The sequence below is a fragment of the Bufo bufo genome, chromosome 3, assembly GCF_905171765.1.
Source record: "Bufo bufo chromosome 3, aBufBuf1.1, whole genome shotgun sequence".
Taxonomy (NCBI): domain Eukaryota; kingdom Metazoa; phylum Chordata; class Amphibia; order Anura; family Bufonidae; genus Bufo; species Bufo bufo.
This window is the reverse complement of record NC_053391.1, coordinates 551,324,544-551,347,645: the sequence shown is the minus strand read 5'-3', so window position 1 is coordinate 551,347,645 and position 23,102 is coordinate 551,324,544. Positions and strand designations below refer to the sequence as shown.

Sequence of the window (23,102 nt, the reverse complement as noted above, 5' to 3'; positions counted from 1 at the left end):
GATCTTGCTCCACATTGGAGGCAGCAGGACCTGATGTCACATGATAACGATGGGAGTGTCAGGTCCTGCTGCCTCCAGTGTCGGCGTCCAGTACAAGTGTTCCAGGGTTGCCTGTGGTGAGGTTTTTAACGCCCGTTAGACGGGTTCACTTCAGTATAAAAGGCTGTTAAAGACAGGCTCACTGATTGTAATGGAGTATTATTTTTTTTGATGGCTGCCATTCACTGACTGTTAGAAAAATGGCCATGTGAATTGCCCCATAGACTGCTAAGGTTCTGAAAACTTCCTGTGTGATGGCTGTTAAAAAACTGCAGTGTGAATGTACCCTAAAGTACTACTGAAAGGTAAAAGCATGTGTTACTGGATGTGTAACAGACTCCCTTCCAACACATAAAGAGTTGAAAAATGCATACCGGTATGTAAAGATTTGCTTTGCCAACATTGTGGTCTTTTTAATGTTGCAACATGTCTGTTTCAGCGCATACAATGTACACATGGGTACCGCAGGGAATACATCACCGTGAAGGTTTGATGACAGGAAACTATGCTCACATCCCGGGGATGAGCGAAGCGTTGCAGTAAAACAGCCACGCCTATGTCTACTGACATGTTTACACTGGACACAATGTGCAGGCGAGTTTGTCTGTACACAATGCTCACCCAATAAAGTGATCGCAACGTGTCTAGTCATTACACAGCCGACGGTAGAGAAGCTACACCCACATCTTTATCTATTCACTACAGAAAGTTAACTATTAACCTATTGTTTAAACCAGGTTTTTACGCTAAACATATTTTTTGAAAGATTTTTTTTCATGTTTAATCCTTTTTTTTGCTTGTTTGTTTTTACGTTTTCTTTTTGCGCTCCCTGCCTTCCCAGAGCCATAACTTTTTTATTTTTCAGTTCACAGAGCCGTATGAGGGCTTGTTTTTGCAGGACAAGTTGTACTTTCTAACGCCACCATTTAATATTACATAGGATGTAGTGGGAAGCGGGAAAAAAAAATCCAAATGGGGTGGAATTGTAAATAAAGAAAGCAATTGACCAGTTACTTACATTCTCCAGTACAAATCCGCCCATACCTTATATGTATAGATTTATGTATATATGGATTTTAAGCACACGGGAGGGAAATTGTATTAAAAATACAAAATACATTAAAGTATATTCGAAAAACTGTTATTAGAGCATTAGGGACATGTTAACAAAAAACGTATTCAAAATTTTAGTTACTCTTTAAGCCTAGTGGCCAGTGAAAAAATTGCATGATTACATACTATTATGGTAGTGGGTGTGGAACCCCCGTGTCAACCAAAAGATTTGAGTTTGGGCTACTCCTAAGGATGTTATCCTGGCAGTCCACTTTTTCAACCTTTAAACCCTATACAGGCATCTGGACTTTGCTGCAAGGGGACTACCAGTTTACTACTTTCTGGAGTAGTCTATGCATGATTGACAGTTGACCCATGAGGTCAGGCTAGTCAGGGACAGGCCAAGGTAAAGGCTGGTGGAGTACGTGCTATAAAGTAAATGATCCGAAGTCAGGGCAGGCAGCGAAGGGTAAATACAGTGGTCAGGCAGCGGAGGGATAGAATCTAGTAATCAGACAGAAGGTCGATACACGGGTAGGCAACAGGAAAGACAACTTGGCAGGATACTAGCATGCAAGGAAACTTATTGCTGAGGCACCCTTCCACAGGAGAAGGTGCCTTAAGTGCCTCAGGGTTGACAGCTATTGGCTGGCGAAGATTAGGGTGCATGCACTGACCCTTTAGGACCCAGAGGGAGCACTATGCCTATGGGCAAATGTGGAGAGGCCTTGCCGGCAAGCAGACCGCAGCCTGTATGGAAGGGCAGAGCAAGCCCGCCAGCCGGGCCCGTCGGCAAAGAGACAGCAGGGTTCAGACTGCTGACAGATGTGCAGAGCAGCGGTGGCCACAGGACAGCGCCGTAACATACACATTTTCTAAAAAATATAAAGACATGGTTAAAATATACCCAAAATTATTTTTAGAAAATGTTTAACATAAAAATATTTAAATAATAGCACATGCAGCAGCTAGGGGTATTTTTGTGGAGTAGATTTTTCCCAGTTTTGATAGCCAAGAGAGAGACCTGGTTTAAGTGGATAGTAACAGCTCTACATATTTTTGTGGGTTGGTTGTTCAGGGGTTGGTGTTTTTTATGCTGCTTTTTTTTTTCTTTAATACTGTTTTAAACTACATAAAACACATGTGCAACAAGATTATTATTTGCAAATTGCATTCAGAAAACTGCAATGTAAGGCCTCATGCACACGACCGTTGTTGTGTTCCGTGTCCGTTGTTCCGTTTTCCGTGATTTTCTGCGGACCCATTGAAACAATCCTTTGCGCCGCATTCTGTGACTTTTTCCCGCTCACTCCAGGTCTAAAAAAAGTGGAGTGGTGTGGGCAAGGAAGGGGATGGACAGGCAGGCCCATCTCATTTACCTTTTTCTATGTCTAGAAGCGGATCCACGGCCAGCTATCGGGGATATTAAGATCTGCGTCTAAAATGCTGGTATTAAATGACCCCCATAGTCATTACAGCAATAAAAACTCTTATCACCTTTTTAGATGCCAAATATTCCAGGAAGTATAGCTGCTTCATGTGGCAGCACAATGCAATGATCTCAAAATTCATATAAATGGGTGATGATTGATTCATTATTTAAAGGGGTCGTCCTGGCGTGTAATATTGATAACCTATCCTCAGGAGAGATCAATATCTGATGGGTGGGGGTTCAAGTGCCAGCCAGGGATGACCAGTTCGCAGTGTCCAGCGAACACATGCAGGCTGCCATCTTTAGGCCTCCTACACAAGACCGTATGGCTTTTTCAGTGTTTTGCGGTCCATTTTTCACGGATCCGTCGTTCAGTTTTTTTTTTTCGTTGTGTTTCCGTTTCTGTTACGTTTTTCCGTATGGCATATACAGTATACAGTAATTACATAGATAAAATTGGGCTGGGCATAACATTTTCAATAGATGGTTCCGCAAAGAACGGAAACGGAAGACATATGGATGCATTTTCGTATGTGTGTTCCTTTTTTTTGCGGACCCATTGACTTGAATGGAGCCACGGAACGTGATTTGCAGGCAATAATAGGACATGTTCTATCTTTAAGGCCTAGTTCACACGAACGTATGGCTTTTTCAGTGTTTTGTGGTCCGTTTTTCACGGATCCGTTTTTTGTTTCCGTTGTGTTTCCGTTCCGTTTTTCCATATGGCATATACAGTATACAGTAATTACATAGAAAAAATTGGGCTGGGCATAACATTTTCAATAGATGGTTCAGCAAAAACGGAACAGATACGGAAGACATACGGATACATTTCCGTATGTGTTCCGTTTTTTTTGCGGACCCATTGACTTGAATAGAGCCACGGAACGCGATTTGCGGGCAATAATAGGACATGTTCTATTTTTCAACGAAACGGAAAAACGGAAATACGGAAACGGAATGCATACGGAGTACATTCATATTTTTTTTGCGGAACCATTGAAATGAATGGTTCCGTATACGGAACGCAAAAAATGGCCCGTACACTCGCAAAAAAAAACGTTCGTGTGAACTAGGCCTAAACGGAACGGAAAAACGGAAATGCGGAAACGGAATGCATACGGAGTACATTCCGTTTTTTTTTTGCGGAACCATTGAAATGAATGGTTCCGTATACGTTCCGTATACGGAACGCAAAAAACGGCCAGTAAACGGGGGAAAAAAACGGTCGTGTGCAGGAGGCCTTAGGCTACTTTCACATTAGCGTTGGGGTTCCGCTTGTGAGCTCCGTTTGAAGAGTCTCACAAGCGGCCCCGAACGCATCCGTACTGCCCTAATGCATTCTCAGTGGATGCGGATCCGCTCAGAATGCATCAGTCTGCCAGCGTTCAGCCTCCGCTCAGCAGGCGGACCCCTGAGCGCTGCTTGCAGCGTTCGGGTGTCCGCCTGGCCGTGCGGAGGCAAGCGGATCCGTCCAGACTTACAATGTAAGTCAATGGGGACGGATCCGTTTGAAGTTGACACAATATGGCTCAATTTTCAAACGGATCCGTCCCCCATTGACTTTCAATGTAAAGTCTGGACGGATCCGTCTGAAGCTACCTTCAGACTTAGAATTTTTTTTACAATATAATGCAGACGGATCCGTTCTGAACGGATGCCAAGTCTGCATTATATGAGCGGATCCGTCTGGGCAGACCCCAGACGGATCCGCTCTGAACGCTAGTGGGAAAGTAGCCTAAGTAAGGCTGAAAATCAAGACCAGGCACAGCCGCTATACAATAGAGCTCTGCCGACTCTACACAGAGATCAGGTATAATGGAAAGATTTGCACCTGTCCAGTGTTTGTGACCTGCACTTGGTTTTGGCTCTTAATCACTGATCAAAATCACTGATCAAACACTGATGAAACACTGACGAAACACTGACTGTGTGAAAGTGGCCTTAAAGGGGTTATCCCATCTTAGACAATGGGGGCATATCGCTAGGATATGCCCCCATTGTCTGATAGGTGCGGGTCCTACCTCTGGGACCCGTTCTCCTTGTAGGTGCGGAGCGGAGAAACTTGAGGAGGGCGCACTGCGCATGCACAGCCGCCCTCCATTCCTTTCTATGGAGCCGCCAAAAATAGCTGGCTATTTCCGCCGGCCCCATAGAAATGAATGGGAGAGGTGGCCGTGCATGCGCGGTGCGCTCCCATTCACTTCAAAGGGAGAGGCGGGGAGCTGCGCCTGGTGGTGGACGGACCCCGGGAAACCCGGGGTCCTCCAGCCACAACTCTCCCCGGCTCCGTTCTCCTTGTAGGTGCGGGTCCCAGAGGTGGGACCCGCACCTATCAGACAATGGGGGCATATCCTAGCGATATGCCCCCATTGTCTAAAATAAGATAACCCCTTTAAGCACACCACTGATTGAAACAGGTTATAAACACAAATGCAAATCCGATTTTTCCAATATTACTTCATAAACGTGACGGTAAAATCTGCGATATGAACATCATTTCAACTGTAAATGTAAATCCAGTTCCCTTCAATACTTCAGTAGAGAAAAATGATATTACTTCACAGGAGGTTTTCCTGTTTAGTTCTGGGAGTTTTCCAGCTGCAGTTCAGGAACAATCCGAAGCGTTTCCTTACATCCATGGGGTCCCTTTCATACAGTGTGAAGGAACCAGAACCCACCCACATCTCTGGTAGAAAAGGATGCTCAGCTCTGGTCTTGGAAGGAAATCAAGGCCGGCTGGAATTTCACAGCTCAACAACTATGTGGTGATTGATGAACAGAACACACACAAAACAGAAAACAGCTTCAGGCGCGTCTACAAGGAGTCGTTGGTACGTAAACTCTGTGGATCCAGAGCAAGGCGTCCGAGAGGCAGAGTATAGACTGGAGCATGTGAAGGAAACCCTTACATAATAAAACATTCCCATTAGGCCTCATGCACACGGCCGTTGTTTTGGTCCACATCCGAGCCGCAGTTTTGGCGGTTCGGATGCGGACCCATTCACTTCAAGGGGGCCGCAAAAGATGCGGACAGCACTCCGTGTGCTGTCCGCATCAGTTGCTCCGTTCCAAAAAAATATAACCTGTCCTATTCTTGTCCGTGCTTTGCGGACAAGAATAGGCAGTTATATTAAAGGCTGTCCGTGCCGTTCCGCAAATGCATACGGAATGCATCCGTATGTCTACCATATCCGTTCCGTTTTTGCGGAACCATCCATTGAAAATTGTACTTACTGTTTAAACATTATTGTATGCTTCCGTTTCTGCTTGTGATCTGCAAAAAACAGACCACAAACGGAAACCAAACGAAGAACGTATCGGAAACGGAAACACTACTGAAACAAAAAAAAGAGGATAAACGGATCAGTTTAAAACGGACCGCAAAATCATACGGTCGTGTGCAGGAGGCCTGATTTGGGTTTATTTCTACTATGCCTGCCAACTAGAAATGTCCAACGACAGTGACTCCTATACTGGTGCGTGTGACTGCCTCCTGCGTGTCACAATGATTGTCCAGCCACGGTCTAATGAAGACTTTCCACTTGTCAACAGTTTTACATCTTGCGTGGCTCCTTAAAGGAGTATTCCAAGTAGAAGTAGTGATCCCCACCACAGGATGGGGGATACCTATTATAACCATTGGCACCCCTACTGATCAAAACAACGGAGGCCCCATCCTCCTGAAACGAATGGCGTGGCAGGTCTTGCATACGGATCGCCGTTCCATCCATCTCTATGAAACTGCCAGAAAAAGGCGAGCGCTTTATTCGGCTATCCCCGGCAGTCCCATAAAGAGTGAAGGGAGCGGACGTGCACGAAGTTGGCTAGCCGCACCATTCATTTCAATGGTATTGGGCCTTGTTCTCATGATTATTAGTGAAAGCCCCAGCGACTGCACCCCCAATTATCCCCTCGTACACACGGCCGCGGGCCATCAGTGCGCACCGTAAATGGTGGCCTGCAATGCATGGGCACCGCCCGTGTGGCCACCATCTGCATACCCGTTGCCTTGAATGGGTCCGTGATACGTTCGCATAGTCCATGACTTTTTTGCGGTGCAGAGGCGTGGACAGAAAGCTGACAGAAGCGCTCCGTAGTGGATCCATTCCCTGCCTCCGTTCTGCATCCAGGATACGGAGCGCACACGCTCGGTGCCCGTATATTGTGGAACGGCTGCTTGCAGTCCACAATACGGGCACAGACCGCCTACGGTCGTGTGCATGAGGCCTCATGCACACGACCGTTGTGTGTTTTGCGGTCCACGAATGGCGGATCCGCAAAACACGGATGGCGTCAGTGTGCGTTCCACAATTTGCGGAATTAATATTAATATAACTGCCTATTCTTGTCCGCAAAACAAACAAGAATAGGACAGGCTATATTTTTTTTGCGGCCCACGGAACGGAGCAACGGATGCGGACAGCACACGGAGTGCTGACCGCATCTTTTGCGGCCCCATTGAAGTGAATGGGTCCGCATACGAGCCGCCAAAACAACGGTCGTGTGCCTGAGGCCTAATCCTCATAATCACACCTATTGATGCTCACGTCATGCCTCTGTATCTATACTTTGACCATGTACAGGAAAATCCGCAGAGAAAAATCTAGCGTATTCGCCAAAATTATGCAATACCATAATCCGAGTGCCAAATATGAAATTATGCAGGCTTGCCACCCTTGGTTTGGAAATGGTTAAATTCATGGCAGATATCTGCAACATGGCATGCTACGTACGGATGGTGATGTGAAAGAACGTGAATGACAATGCGCTACTGCTGTAAACTCTGCAGAAGATGTACAGCACTCACACTACGTGCGGCCATACCCATGTGGTGCCCTAGAGGAGAATAGTATACCGCAGAACAGTTACACAAGGGACATACAAGACTTTGCAGGACTAAAGAGTAGAAGGCTTCATTCCGGCCATGACTTTCCATGTGTGTATACCAAACACGGATTACTCCATAGTAATTATTAGGAGCCTTATGAGAGGGAGCTAATGACCGCTTCCCAACACACTAAATAGCGCTCATAGTCAAAAATCCCAAAAAAGCTCATGTGATGCCTCATTCAGAGCAGCCTATGAGCCCACCAGTGGCCAAGAGGGCAGTCACAAGTTGTATGTGCTATCTCCATACCATACAACAGACTTTATCCCTGTTAGGCCCCTTTCACACGGGCGTTGCGGGAAAATGTGCGAGTGCGTTGTGGGAACACCCGCGATTTTTCCGCGTGAGTGCAAAACATTGTAATGCGTTTTGCACTCGCGTGAGAAAAATCACGCATGTTTGGTACCCAAACCCGAACTTCTTCACAGAAGTTCGGGCTTGGGATCGGGGTTGTGTAGATTGTATTATTTTCCCTTATAACATGGTTAAAAGGGAAAATAATAGCATTCTGAATACAGAATGCTTAGTAGGTGATCAATTGAGGGTTAAAAAAAAATAAAAAAATTAACTCACCTTCTCCTCTTGTTCGCGTAGTTCCCGGTCTCTTCTTTATTTCTTTAATGATGAGCTATGGGCTAAAGGACCTTTGGTGACGTCAGATCACATGCTCCAATCACATGGTCCATTTTTTTCTCCAATGTATTCACTGAGGAAAATAAACTGTCAGATGAAATGCTGAATGTTGAAATAAATTTGCCATTAAAAGTGTCCTGTCTGACCCAGGAAGAAGTACATCAGCGACTTAAAAAGATTAAAATAGACAAATCGCCAGGACCAGATGGCATACACCCCCGTATCTTAAGGGAATTAAGTAATGTCATAGCCAGACCCTTATTTCTGATATTTGCGGACTCTATACTGACAGGGAATGTTCCACAGGATTGGCGCATGGCAAATGTGGTGCCAATATTCAAAAAGGGTCCAAAAACAGAGCCTGGAAACTATAGGCCGGTAAGTTTAACATCTGTTGTGGGTAAACTGTTTGAAGGTTTTCTGAGAGATGCTATGCTAGAGGATCTTAACGGAAATAAGCAAATAACGCCATATCAGCATGGCTTCATGAGGGATCGGTCATGTCAAACTAATTTAATCAGTTTCTATGAGGAGGTAAGTTCTAGACTTGACAGCGGCGAATCAATGGATGTCGTATATCTGGACTTCTCCAAAGCATTTGACACTGTACCACATAAAAGGTTAGTATATAAAATGAGAATGCTCGGACTGGGAGAAAACATCTGTAAGTGGGTAAGTAACTGGCTCAATGATAGAAAACAGAGGGAGGTTATTAACGGTACACACTCAGATTGGGTCACTGTCACTAGTGGAGTACCTCAGGGGTCAGTATTGGGCCCTATTCTCTTCAATATATTTATTAATGATCTTGTAGAAGGCTTGCATAGTAAAATATCTATTTTCGCAGATGACACTAAATTGTGTAAAGTAATTAACACTGAAGAGGACAGTATACTACTACAGAGGGATCTGGATAGATTGCAGGCTTGGGCAGATAAGTGGCAGATGAGGTTTAACACTGACAAATGTAAAGTTATGCACATGGGAAGGAATAATGCAAGTCACCCGTACATACTAAATGGTAAAACACTCGGTAACACTGACATGGAAAAGGATCTAGGAATTTTAATAAACAGCAAACTAAGCAGTAAAAACCAGTGTCAGGCAGCTGCTGCCAATGCCAATAAGATAATGGGTTGCATCAAAAGGGGCATAGATGCCCGTGATAAGAACATATTCCTACTACTTTACAAATCACTGGTCAGACCACACATGGAGTACTGTGTACAGTTCTGGGCTCCAGTGAACAAGGCAGACATAGCAGAGCTGGAGAGGGTCCAGAGGAGGGCAACTAAAGTAATAACTGGAATGGGGTAACTACAGTACCCTGAAAGATTATCAAAATTAGGGTTATTCACGTTAGAAAAAAGACGACTGAGGGGAGATCTAATTAATATGTATAAATATATCAGGGGTCAGTACATAGATCTATCCCATCATCTATTTATCCCCAGGACTGTGACTGTGACGAGGGGACATCCTCTGCGTTTGGAGGAAAGAAGGTTTGTACAGAAACATAGAAAAGGATTCTTTACGGTAAGAGCAGTGAGACTATGGAACTCTCTGCCTGAGGAGGTGGTGATGGTGAGTACAATAAAGGAATTCAAGAGGGGCCTGGATGTATTTCTGGAGTGTAATAATATTACAGGCTATAGCTACTAGAGAGGGGTCGTTGATCCAGGGAGTTATTCTGATTGCCTGATTGGAGTCGGGAAGGAATTTTTTATTCCCCTAAAGTGGGGAAAATTGGCTTCTACCTCACAGGGTTTTTTTGCCTTCCTCTGGATCAACTTGCAGGATAACAGGCCGAACTGGATGGACAAATGTCTTTTTTCGGCCTTATGTACTATGTTACTATGTTACCGTGGTGATGGACCATGTGATTGGAGCATGTGATCTGACGTCACCACAGGTCCTAGCCGGTAGTTCATCTTTTAAGAAGTAAAGCAGAGACCGGGAACTACGCGAACAAGAGGAGAAGGTGAGTTAAATTATTTTATTTTTAACCCCTCCAGCGCTGTTTTACTATGCATTCTGTATTCAGAATGCTATTATTTTCCCTTATAACCATGTTATAAGGGAAAATAATAATCATCGGGTCTCCATCCCGATCGTCTCCTAGCAACCATGCGTGAAAATCACACCGCATCCGCACTTGCTTGCAGATGCTTGCGATTTTCACGCAACCCCATTCACTGCTATGGGGCCTGCGTTGCGTGAAAAACCCAGAATATAGAGCATGCTGCGATTTTCACTCAACGCACAAGTGATGCGTGAAAATCACCGCTCATGTGAACAGCCCAATAGAAATGAATGGGTCGGTATTCAGTGCGGGTGCAATGGTTCAACTCACGCATCGCATCCGCGCGGAATACTCGCCCGTGTGAAAGGGGCCTTAGGCCTCTTGCAAACGGCCGTAGTGCTCCCGTGGCCGTATTGCGGGCTGCACACGGTGGTTCTGCAATACATGGGGCACTGGCCGTGTGCATTCACTTGAATGGGTCCACAAATCTGGAGATGCGGTATGGAACGGAACCCCACCGAGTGCTTCCGTGGTGTTCCGTTCCGTGCTTCCATTGTTCAAAAAAAAATAATAGAACTTGTTCTATCTTTTTGCGGAACGGAAGGATCGTGGACCACATTCAAGTGAGTGGGTCCGCGATCCGCATGCGGCTGCCCCGCGGTCGGAGCCCTTACATTCGTGGGCAAGAGGCCTAATGGTCACTTTTACACCCTGGTACTACTCACATGAACACAGACAGAAGCTCGATTATATAAAGCATCACAAACACTTGGCTGGATCTCATGTAACAACATTGTTGAAATCCCTGGAATAAATGAATGAGACGGGCTGGGCAGCGGCAAGGTTTAATATAACTAAGAGGCGGCAGCTGACCTCCCATCCATAAGGAGGATAGCCCCCCGGGGCCGCCTGGGAGGAGGGCGAGAATACACCCCTGGACATCTTGTTCGGCTCTCGTCTGCTGATAGATTTGTTTCTTACTCAGCAGCAATAGAAGAAACACAAGAAGGAGCTGAAGTAAGCGGCAAAACCACAAAAAGCAATGATGAAAAGAAAAAACGCTGCATCTTTTTCTATCGGGAATTAAATGCACGATTGACCACCGTTTCATTAGTGAAGAAACCAAGGAAATATTGATTGATAAAGGAAATCTAGGAATTAAAGGGAAACTGTCACCATGAGTGGAGCTGAGCAGACTGATGTATAGTTTTGTGGGAAATTCAGTATAAGGCCGTGTTCCACGGCCGAGAGCGGTCCGTGGTATGCCGGGCTGGTTTCCTGTTCAGAGCAGGAGCGCACGGCGTCATTGGTTGCTATGACGCCGTGCGCTTCATGCTGCCGCTGCACTACAGTAATACACTGGTATAGATCATATACGGCCGTGTGCATTCGGCCTTATACTGAATTTCCTACAAAACTATATATCAATCTGCTCAGCTCCTCCTGATCTATAATATGCTGCCTGCAGCTCAGACACCATGTTCTATGTGCTGATTTGCACTCATAATTTTTGCAACACTGGAAACCTGGGTCTTTATAGGGCCCGCTAGGGTAATAGGGGAACCTGACTGGAGGTGAATATTAATTCAGTATGAGGCATTTTCTGATGAGCTACATTGGACAAACCGGAAATATATTATTGGTACGAGGCACACGGAATATATTCACCAGGCAGTTTCCGATGACTTACATGACAATGCTCGCTCATCCGTGATGGCCAGTTCGCCCGCGAACACATGCGGGCTGCCATCTTAACTCACAAGTCCGGCGATGCACAGGTAAGTCCTTGTGCTGTCCTGTGCCTGTGCGCGAGCCGGTCTGAAACAAATGCGGTCACCGGGAGCAGGCAGTTCCAAGAACAGCCGCCGGGGGCCTTCATCGGGCTGTTCTCTGAACTGCCTGCTCCCGGTGACCGCATTTGTTTCAGACCGGCTCACGGCGCAGGCACAGTTAAGGACTTACCTGTGCATCGCCGGACTTGTGAGTTAAGATGGCAGCCCGCATGTGTTCACGGGCGAACACGGCGAACTGGCCATCACTGTGAGGCACAGTGAATGTACAGGTCATGCATTTTTGGATGAGGCACACTGACCACACTTTTCTGCCTGAGAGAGCATAATTTCTATGTCAATCCCAGAACTGTATCCAGATGATATCAACTGTCCATGGAAAAAGAAGCGGCGGAACGGTCTTCATGCAAAACCCCATGAAAATCCTATTATCGACCTGCAAATGCTTTCACTTTCTATACCACTGACGGCTGGTGAACAAGGATACTGTACATTAGGTAGAAACATCGGCACTAATTATTTAATGATTGGATCCACAAAACTGCCCTGAGGGCTGAAATTAGTCAACTGGATAATTGTGACATCCTCAGTCTTGTCTGAAACACTTCAAAAGAGTTTTCCGAAATGTTAATACTGATGACCTGTCCTCAGAATAGGTCATCGGTATCTGATGGGTGGGGGTCCGACACCCAAGACCCCCGCCGATCAGCTGTTTGAGAAGGCAGCAGCGCTCCTGTCAGCACCGCGGCCTTCTCTGTGCTCACCGAGCACAGCGCCATACATAGCATAGTGGCTGTGCTTGGTATTGCAGCTCAGCCTCATTCACTTAAGCTGCTCCTGGGCCACATGACCGATGTACGTGTCGTCACTGGCCTAGGGAAAGTTGCGAAAAGGCCGCGGTGCTACTGCGAGTGACAGTGCCTTCTTGAACAGCTGATCGCCGGGGTCCTGGGTGTCGGACCACCATGATCAGATATTGATGACAGGTCATCAGTATTAGGCCTCTTGCACATGAACGTATTTTCTTTTCGTCTCTGTTCCGCTTTTTTTGGCGGACTGTATACGGAACCATTCATTTTAATGGGTCCGCAAAAAAACCAAACAGAAGGTACTCCGTGTGCATTCCGGTTCACAAAAAAAATATAACTTGTCCTATTATTGTCCGCATTACGGACAAGGATAGGACTGTTCTATCAGGGGCCAGCTATTCCGTTCCGCAAAATACGGAATGCACACGGACGCCATCCGTATTTTTTGCGGATGCGTTTTTTGCGGACCGCAAAATATATATGGTCGTGTGCAAAAGGCCTTAAAGTCTCGAAAACCCCTTTGAATGCATCGAAGGACAAGGAAAGAAATCCTGCCATGCAGTCTGCTTTACATTAAAGCGATAGCGGAGGCGCAGCGCACATACAGTCCGCGCTGCCGTGTACCCGACCAATGACATGCATCAGGTGTAATGAGTCAGAAAAGTGGTGAAATGCGTATTACAACAGATTACGGTACACAAGTTAAGTGACCGCGTCCATGAACGCCACGCATGGCCAGTCTGCATTTGTAAATGACGCATCACAAGGACACGGCTTAAAAATATATTGTGGAGTATTTCAGGAAAACCATAGGCGCACATTTAGGAACGCCTAAGGTGACGTACACCGCTGTGGGTACAATTTCATCGTAAACCATTCTTCTTGCAAATATATTAAAAAAGCATGTGCCCCTCATTTCAGTCATCTCAGCCTCCTATAGAGGCAGTTCATGTCACAGCTGAATCCTGCAATTGCCATTCTGTGCCATTCACACTTCTGCATTGCAGACAGTCCTGGCACAGAATGGGTTACAGAACTAGATCTGTACTGGCCGGTGCATGAAGCAATTCCTATATACCGTCACTACGTTTCCGTCTGTAGGCAGATTATCAGGTGGCCAGTGCATTATGCCGCCATCATGGTAGACCGTGTCGGGCAGACTGCAGAGGTGCCAGCGCACTGGCATAACCCATACCAATACATGGCATACTGTACGCCATCAACTCTGCAGCACATATAATGATGGAAATAAATCTCTGCGTGACTATACACAGCGGCTACCCCATATATCACACTGAACCCAGAACCAGGTGGCATCACGTACAGCAAGTAACACGATTAACAGACATATGTGAATGGCATTAGATAAGGGATTAAAGGGGTTTTCCAATATTTTTATACCTGTGGGATAGCCGTCAATATCTGATTAGTGGGGTTCTGACACCCCGCACCCCCACCGATGGAGCTGATTACTATAGTGCTACACCTATTCATTTCAATGGGAGCAGCAGGGCTGTAACCAGCTCCGTCCACGTGCCGCGTGCTTCCAGACAATAATCGCGGTGCCGGCGCGGGGGTGCCTCCGCCAATCTGATGATAGTCCATCAAGATCAAAATACTGAACAACATTAAAGGGGATTTCCAGGAATACTAAGGGGGTCATTTATGAAACTGATGTAAAGTAGAACTGGCTTAGTTGCCCCTAGCAACCAATCGGATTCCTCCTTTCATTTTGGACAGCTCCTTTGGAAAATGAAAGGTGTAATCTGATTGGTTGCTTGGGGCAACTAGGCCAGTTCTACTTTACACCAGTTTGATAAATGGCCTCCTAAGTTTTTAGAAAGTGCCGGCCTCCTGCCTCTGTAAACAGAAGTCATACTTACCTGCTTCCCGCCGTTTCGGTCCTCTGCTGTCTCCATGTTCCGCTCCCCGCAGTGTTGACATCCAGCACAGCATGGGCATGGTCACATGCTTGCTGCAGCCAACGACTGGCTTCAGCAGTGACGTGGCCACAAGCAGCACATTGCCACTGAAGCCAGTCGTTGGCTGCGGCGAGCATGGGGCCATGTCCATGCTGTGATTGATGGCAACACTGCGGGGATCGGAACATAGACACTACAGAGTCCCGGAACGGCAGGAGCAGGTAAGGCTAGTTTCACACTAGCGGCAGCCTTCTCCGGCAGGCTGTTTCGGCGGGGGAACTGCCTGCCGGATCCGTGCTACTGCTAGTGCACTGTGCCGCCAGAAGTCTGCCGCATTCACTATAATTCACCTCCGGCCGCAGCATGACAAACATGCCGAGAGGTGGGCGGAATAAAACTACGACATGTTGTAGTGCATGGGGCCGGAGCGGACTTACGGCACGGTGCACTAGCGGTAGCACGGATCCAGCAGGCTGCTCCTCCGCAACAGCCTGCCGGAGAAGGCAGCCGCTAGTGTGAAAGTAGCCTAAGGCCTCATGCACACGGCCGTTGTTTTGGTCCACATCCGAGCCGCAGGTGCAGACCCATTCACTTCAATGAGGCCACAAAAGATGCGGACAGCACTCCGTGTGCTGTCCGCATCCGTTGCTCCGTTCCGTGGTCCACAAAAAATATATAACCTGTCCTATTCTTGTCCATTTTGCGAACAAGAATAGGCAGTTATATTAATGTGGACCTCAAAACACACAACGGGCTAAAATCTCAGTATTCCCAGAGAACTCCTTTAAGGTGTTGCCTTACAGGGTGGGTAATACAATCTTAGCCATGAATGCCCAAAACAGGAATACTCATTAGAAGAGTTTCAGTCACTGGGACCAACCCACGGGCGGCTGCTGGTAAACAATCATGCCCACAAAAAATGCCAACCAACAAGCCTTCTGCTGGACAGTTTTTACTCGGGCAATGATTGGGAACGAATGTTCTTAACACAGCGGGTACAACCAGAGGGTACAACAGCTACAATGAAGCTGGCCATACACATATGTAGGGTTCACCTGGAAGGGGCTGTCCATCATGGTCTACCCCCCAGCTTCAAATGTCACTGGTTGGAGCTGTGGGTACATCTGGATTTGTAGAAAAGTAGCATTATACGGTGCCCACTGAAGTCACTGGTGGTCGTGCCACGTCCCTCAGTGTAAAAGCTTTCAAGTGCAGGGTACACCCCACTATGACATCAATAGGTCCCAATAGAGAACATGGACAGGAGATGCCCTGAGCAGACTCTATGAACCCATACAGCATCTGCTATGATTTATTTGGTCCCCCAGAGCAGAAGCCACCAAGTGACGCCAGTGGTATATGTGTGCGCTTTGAACCCTTTATGTGGTATCCTTCTGCCCCCCACACACATACACACTACTTTACCTATCCTCCACATACCCTAGTGATAGATTCACATTTCGAAAAACCAACATAACCATAAGCTTCTCATAGTCGTGAAGGTGGTCACGGCGGTGTGGGGCCCCATTCTAAGTTTTGGGGCCCAGTGGGCTCTTGTTATGCCCCTTTACATCAATGTATGGAGGAAATGAGAAGGTGACAGTGATGTCCTCCTCGAGCTCCTCACTGGCCATCCTCAAATGACAATGTAGGTTACTGTCAGCTGTCAGACCTATGAAGCCTATAGACGGGACAGGTCTTATTAAAGGGGGATTCCACCAAGAGTTCTCCATGGACTCATCACCGGGCACAATTACATGAAGGTGGAATTCCCCTTTAACCCATGGCTGGCCTGAGAAAGGCTGCCTCTGGTCCCTGAGTCTGCAGACTGAGCATCCACTGGAGGCCAGCAGGTCGCAGCCCACAGCCCCCCAGCAGGGTAATCCTGCCTGTCTGCAGTGCCTTACCTGCCTGCACCGTGTCGGACAGATCATGGTTCCCCGAAGTCCTGGGGAATTCCTTCAGCTTCCTGGCACTGAGGTTGAGGATGCCGGAGTTTGCCGCCTCCTCCAGGGCTCTCTCCAGCCCCCGGTTCACAGGCAGGTTCAGGCTGAAGTTGGTGACTCCAGTGACAGCGCTGTGGTGCTGCTGCTGCTGCGGGTACTGGGACTGGAGTAGGGCGCTGACTGGGAGGTTAGAGAACGGCTGAGATTCGCTTCCCAGCGTCGCCATCTTCCCTCCCGCTCCCGAGCGCTGGGTCTGGGCTCTCTGTATGTACAGTGCGGACGAGGCAGGCAGCGGCAGCACCGAGCTCTTTCCTGTAGGTTTCCTGCCTTCTGGAGTGTGCAGGCAAAGGGCGCATGTCCTCCCCCTGCTGCATATCCTGCCCTGCCGCCCGTACCAGCACTTCTCCTCACAAGCCTGCTTCCTGCCACACAAAACTTCTTCACATGGACGAGGGCTGGAGGGAGCGACCCCTGCACTGCCACACATGGCCGGGCATCAGCCTTTATTGTAGATGTCCATTCGGGTACTTACACAACACACCCCATGAAAAACACAGGATATCGTCTCATTTATGCGGGGAAAGTTACAGAACGTCCCCTGGGGCTAAGGACAGCTCCTGCCTCATACATTGATGCATGACATGGCTGCACTTCACATGAAAATTACCCCTCTGCGACCCCCTAAGGAGTCTTCCTGTTCATACAGAGGCTTCCTGATCCTATAAGTCCCCCTGTTCCTATGGTGTCATCCTTTTCCTATAAAGTCCTTCTGTTCCTATAGAGTCCTCCTGTTCACATGGAGTCCTCCTGTTCCTATAAGTCCTCCTGTTCCTACGGTGTCATCCTTTTCATATAGAGTCTTCCTGTTCATATGGAGTCCTCCTGTTCCTATAAGTCCTCCTGTTCCTACGGTGTCATCCTTTTCCTATAGAGTCATTCTTTTCCTATGGAGGTCTCCTGTCCCTATAGAGTCCTCCTGTTCCTATAGAGTCCTCCTGTTCCTATGGAGTCCTCCTGCTCCTATAGATTCCTCCTGCTCCTATAGAGTCCTCCTGTTCCTATAGAGTCCTCCTGTTCCTATGGATTCATCCTGGTCACATAGAGTCTTCCTGTTCCTATAAGTCCTCCTGTTCCTAAGGTGTCATCCTTTTCCTATAGAGTCCTTCTTTTCCTATGGATGTCTCCTGTCCCTATAGAGTCCTCCTGTTCCTATGGAGTCATCCTGTTCCTGTAGAGTCATCCTGTTCCTGTAGAGTCCTCCTGTTCCTGTAGAGTCCTCCTGTTCCTGTAGAGTCCTCCTGTTCCTGTAGATTCCTCCTGTTCCTATAGAACGCCACTATCAATTGGCAATGTATGAGGTAGAAGTTGTGCTACAAAATTTTAGGCTGGGGCTACACAAAAACATGACATTTGTACAGCATTGTTAGTGGCGTTGCAGGGTGGCACACTACATGCCATGACTGCAACAATCACAGAAAATCCAACACAGACTTTTGGGCACAGGATGCAATTCTCACAGGTCTTTGCTATCACAGACTACAATGATTGTCGTGTGCAACTTTCCAACAATTTTTCTGAAGTTTGGTTGTGTTTTTACTGCCAAATCACAGCTCTAAGGTAGCCCCAGCCTTACATGACAGGATTGTCCCAAAATGTATTGTGTCATTTTTAGTAACATTAAATTAATAGTATTTTTACACAATTTGTCTCACTAGCATCCGACTGACCCGCTAGAGGATTCTCCAGAGGGCCCACTGACACTGTCCCCTGACCTTTCTGTGTGTCGGGGCCGCGCTGCCTCTCTGCACTCTCTGCCTGTGCAATAAAACCAGTGACAGAGTGAGGACAGTCATGAGTATTAGCCGGGGTCAAGAGATCTCCTCTGGTCTCCAAAATACCATAATGTGATGCGGACCCATTGACTTGAGTGAGTCCACGATCTGAAAAATACGGCAAAAGATAGGACATGTCCTGTCTTTTGTGGTGCGGAGGCACGGACCCAAAAGCCCATGGAAACGCTTCTGAGTCTTTCCATGGACTTCCGATCCGTGCCTCCACTCCGCAAAAGATAGGATATTTCCTATCTTTTAGTATTTTGTGGATCGCGGACCTAGTCAAGTCGTCGCTCAGCGGAGGTGAAGGGCTGCATTTACATGCAGCGATCGCCTCCACAGTATGAGGATGAGGGATAGCTATTGTGATCGCTCATCTCCATCCAGCTGCATTGGAGATGAGCGCAGATCGCTGTTTAGACCACACAATCTGCTGCTCTGAAATAATAATTTAAGTGCCTGCACGAACAACAGGATCACCGGATCACTCGTTCATCGGGTGATCTGCTGCACCTTTACACGGCCAGATTATCGCGAACAATTATTCTATTATTGCACTGTGTGAATTGAGGGCCTACAAAATGTTCAAATGTGTTAAAGCGATTCTGTCACCTGGTTTTACCCTATAGAGCTGCGGACATGTACGGCTAGATCGCCGCTAGCATGTTCGCAATATACCTGTCCAATAAAGCTGTGTCCTTTTATTGTGTTTAAATTTTTTTTTTAGAGATATGTTATTGAACCAGGTAAGGTGCCCAAGGGGCTGTACTAACCTTCTTGGTGCCCAGCTACGCCCCCTGTGAAGGAGCCCAGCACCGCCTGCATCCTTCGAATCTCCTCCTTTCTTTACAGTTAGATTGCCGTAATCTCGCGATGTGCAAGCTCGCGCATGCGCAGTGCCGGTATAGTGTTCCTTCCCTGTGCTGGCATCAGCCTCAGGGAAGGAACGGCGCATCGCAAGATTACGGCAATCTAACTGAAGAAAGGAGGAGATTCGGAGAACACAGGCGGTGCTGGGCTCCTTCACAGGGGGGCGTGGCTGGGCACCAGGAAGGTTCGTACAGCGCCTTGGGCAGCTTACAAGGCTCATTTACATATCTCTAAAATCATTTCTTAAACACAATAAAAGGACACCGCTTTATTGGACAGGTATATTGCGGACATGCTAGCGGCGATCTAGCCGTGCATGTCCGCATCTCTATAACCTAAAACGAGGTGACAGAATCCCTTTAAGCCCTAAAAAATGAAGAGGTGCGGGTATGTCCACATGTAAATCTCCAGCAGCAAAATCCACTCCAAATCATGCTGCGCATTTTAAAATCTCCACTCCAGTTTATGCTTTAATTCACAGCATGTGGATGAGATTTCTTAAAGGAGTTGGCCACTTTTTTGGGGGGGCAAACCTCCCTCCTGGCCAGATCTGCAAAAGGGAAATATACTTACCTACTCCCTGCCACTGGGCCCACTCCTTCACTCCCCGTCTTCCTCTGACACCACTGCAGCGATTCACTGGCCACAGAACCTATCCCCCCTTGCATCACTTGCACAATTGACCTGCCACAAGGGGACAGTATGCTTCTCTAGCCAGGAGCAGAGTTTGGCATGTAAACACTGGGGATTTGACGCCACAGGTTTGCATGCAACAAATCTTCAGCATTTATGTCCCATGTGGACATTACCTAATATTTCCATGTAGCTACAGGAAGGGCCCCTAGAATCAGTTCCACTGATAGGCCATAGACACCCCAATCCAACACTGTATTGAGGCCTATATGGCATTTACTACGCTTAAATGGAATAAAAACAAAGACAAAGATTTAAAGGGGAGTAAAGAAAATATTTTATTTAGGGGGGATAAATTTTATTATTTTGAAATTATTATATATGTATATCTAAATATTTTTATATATATATATATATATATATATATATATATATATATACTAAATCTATTTATAAGCCATGTTGATCCAGAGGAAAGAAAAAAAAACCCTGTGAGGAACGAGGGAAATTCCTTCCTGAGCCCAAATATGGGGATCAGAATAAGGGCTCATGCACACAACCATGTGCTGGCCGGGCCCGTGCTGCCGACTGAAAATTGCGGTGCGCAATGCACTGGCATCGACCGTGGGGCCGCCGCATGCGGATCTCAGATCCATTCACTTGAATGGGGTCCACGATCCACATCTGACGTCTGCACAGCTTTGAAGTGCTTTGGCACGGACAGAAAACCCACGGAAGCACTCAGTAGTGCTTCCATGGGCTTCCGATCCATGCCTCCGTTCCGCATCTCCCGGATTGCGGACCCATTAAAGTGATGTGGGGTGCACATGGCCGATGGCCGTGTATTGCGGACCTGGTGTATGCGGGCCGCAACATGGCCATGGCCGGGTAACGGCCGTGTGCATGAGCCCTGAATCCCAAGATCAAAGGCTGATACTTAACCTAAGAGATATAGGGGGGGGGGGGGGGGGAATACTATACTATTTATTTTATATTTTCTACTAATCTACTGTGTATATGTGCATGTGAATTACAATTTTTGGTTTTTTAATGATTCTATATTTATGTTAAATTGTGTATGCGTTACCTACATATATCAAGTGTATTAATAGGCCATGTTGATCCAGAGGAAGGAGAAACTTCCCCTGAGTCCAATAGTCCTCATATTGAGGAGGAATATTCCTTCCTGATTCCAAATATGGCAATCAGAATAAATCCCAGGATCAAAGGCTGATACAGTACCTAACCTATGTGATATAGGAAATAGTAATTCAAAGTTTTTATTATACTAAATTGTTATACTTTGTACTAATCTCCTGTGTATATGTGTATATTTTATTTTTTGTTTCTATATTTTATTACACTATTAAAGGGGTTGTCCGGGTTCAGAGGTGAACCCAGACATACCCAGAATTTCACCCAGGCAGGCCCTGTGATATCAGCATCGGAGCATTTAATGCCCCGATGCTCTCCCTTGCCCTACACTGTATCACACAGGACAAGGGCTTTTTTTGTTCATAATTACATACTACTGGGCAGAGGCTTCCGCCCAGCAATGTTTCCGGTGACGTCACCGGCTCTTATGGGCGGGCTTTAGCGCTGCCCTAGCCGTTTTACAGGCTAGGGCAGTGCTAAAGCCCACCCTCCAGAGCTGGTGATGTCACTGGCTCACTGCTGGGCAGAAGCTTCCGTCTGGCAGTCCCTATGGAGAGCCTGCTACGTCACTGGAACTCCATAAAATGCCTTTGCCCTGCGTGATACAGGGTAAAGGAGATCATAGGAGCATGAAATGATCATATGCTCATATCAGGGGGCTGCCTGGGTGAAATTGTGGGTCTGGGTGTCCGGGTTTAGCTCTGAACATGGACAAGCCCTTTAATGTACTTACAAATCTATTATACTAAACCAATAGGCCATGTTGATCCAGAGAAAGGAGAAAACCCCCTGTGAGGGATGGACCAGTCTCATATAAGGGGAAAAAATCCTTCCTGACCCCAAGTATGGCGATCGGAATGAATCCCAGGATCAACTTATTTAAGATGGGTAAATATTTTATATTATTTTTTTATATATATATTATTTTTTTATATTTTATAAATTTTTATTAAAAGGGTATTCTCATCTTGGACAGTGGGGGATATTGTCAGGACCCGTACCTATACTTAGTCCCAGAGGTCCCTATCAGACATTGAAGGCATATCATAGTGATATCCCCAAATGTCCAAGATGGGAATAACCCTTTAAGGGTACTTTCACACTTGCGTTAAAGTTTCCCAGTATTGAGTTCCGTCCTCAGGGCTCAATACTGGAAAAAAAATAGATCGCTTTTATCCTAATGCATTCTAAATGGAGAGCAATCCATTCAGGATGCATCAGTTCAGTCCCTCTTACGTTTTTTGGACGAAGAAAATACCACAGCATGCTGCAGTTTTCTCTCCGGCCAAAAATACTGATCACTTGCCGGAATGCCGGATATGGCATTAATTTACATTGAAGTGTATTAGTGCCGGATTTGGCATTAAGTGTTCCGGCAAAACGGATCCGGCTTCTCTTTTCGGTCTGCGCATGCGCAGACCTTTAAAAATGCCGAAAATAATACCGGATCTGTTTTTCCGGATGACACCGGAGAGACGAATCCAGTATTGCAATGCATTTGTCAGACGGATCCGCATCCGGATCCCTCTGACAAATGCCATCAGTTTGCGTCCGGATTGCCGGATCCATCTCACATATGCATCCGTTGCACAATTTGCGGAATTAATATTAATATAACTGCGTCCTCTGCCGCAGGTGTGTAAGTACCGTAAGCTAATGTTTATATTTGTGTCACCTAAAAAATATTTTAATTTAGAAATATTTATTTATCTATTTATATTATGCTAATTACATGTGAGCTACCTAATAACCTATTATACCAAACTTATTTAAGGCCGTGTAGATCCAGAGGAAGGCGAAAACCCCCTGTGAGGAATAAGCCAATTGTCCTCACATAAGGGGGAAAAATTCCTTCCCGACCCCAAATATGGCGATCAGAATAAATCCCAGGATCAATGGCCACTATATTATGTGTGTATACTATGTGTCTATGTGCGGGTACCTATACTTATCCTATAGTGTGGGTGATATGTGTGTGATGTGTGTTATACTTACCAGGCCTGTGCTCAGGTGAGTTCAGGTATAATAGCTTCTCCGGGGTTTTCTTGTTCCTGAACTCACCAGATGGAAACTA

The 23,102-nt window shown here is 46.6% G+C and overlaps 1 protein-coding gene across 3 annotated transcripts in view; it reads right to left on the bottom strand.

Moving 5' to 3' along the window:
• LRCH1 (leucine rich repeats and calponin homology domain containing 1) overlaps positions 1-17,047 on the bottom strand; it is a 270,741-nt gene extending 253,694 nt beyond the window's left edge. For 2 of the 3 annotated variants that reach the window (XR_005777698.1, XM_040425450.1), the window contains exon 1: positions 16,500-17,047. Coding sequence is in view for 2 of the 3 variants with exons in the window: in XM_040425450.1 (XP_040281384.1) it covers positions 16,500-17,025 (526 nt within the window). In the remaining variant the exon portion in view is untranslated. The remainder of the gene's footprint in view (positions 1-16,499) is intronic. The other variant, XM_040425451.1, reaches the window with a different exon arrangement.
• Between the last annotated feature and the right edge of the window lie 6,055 nt (positions 17,048-23,102).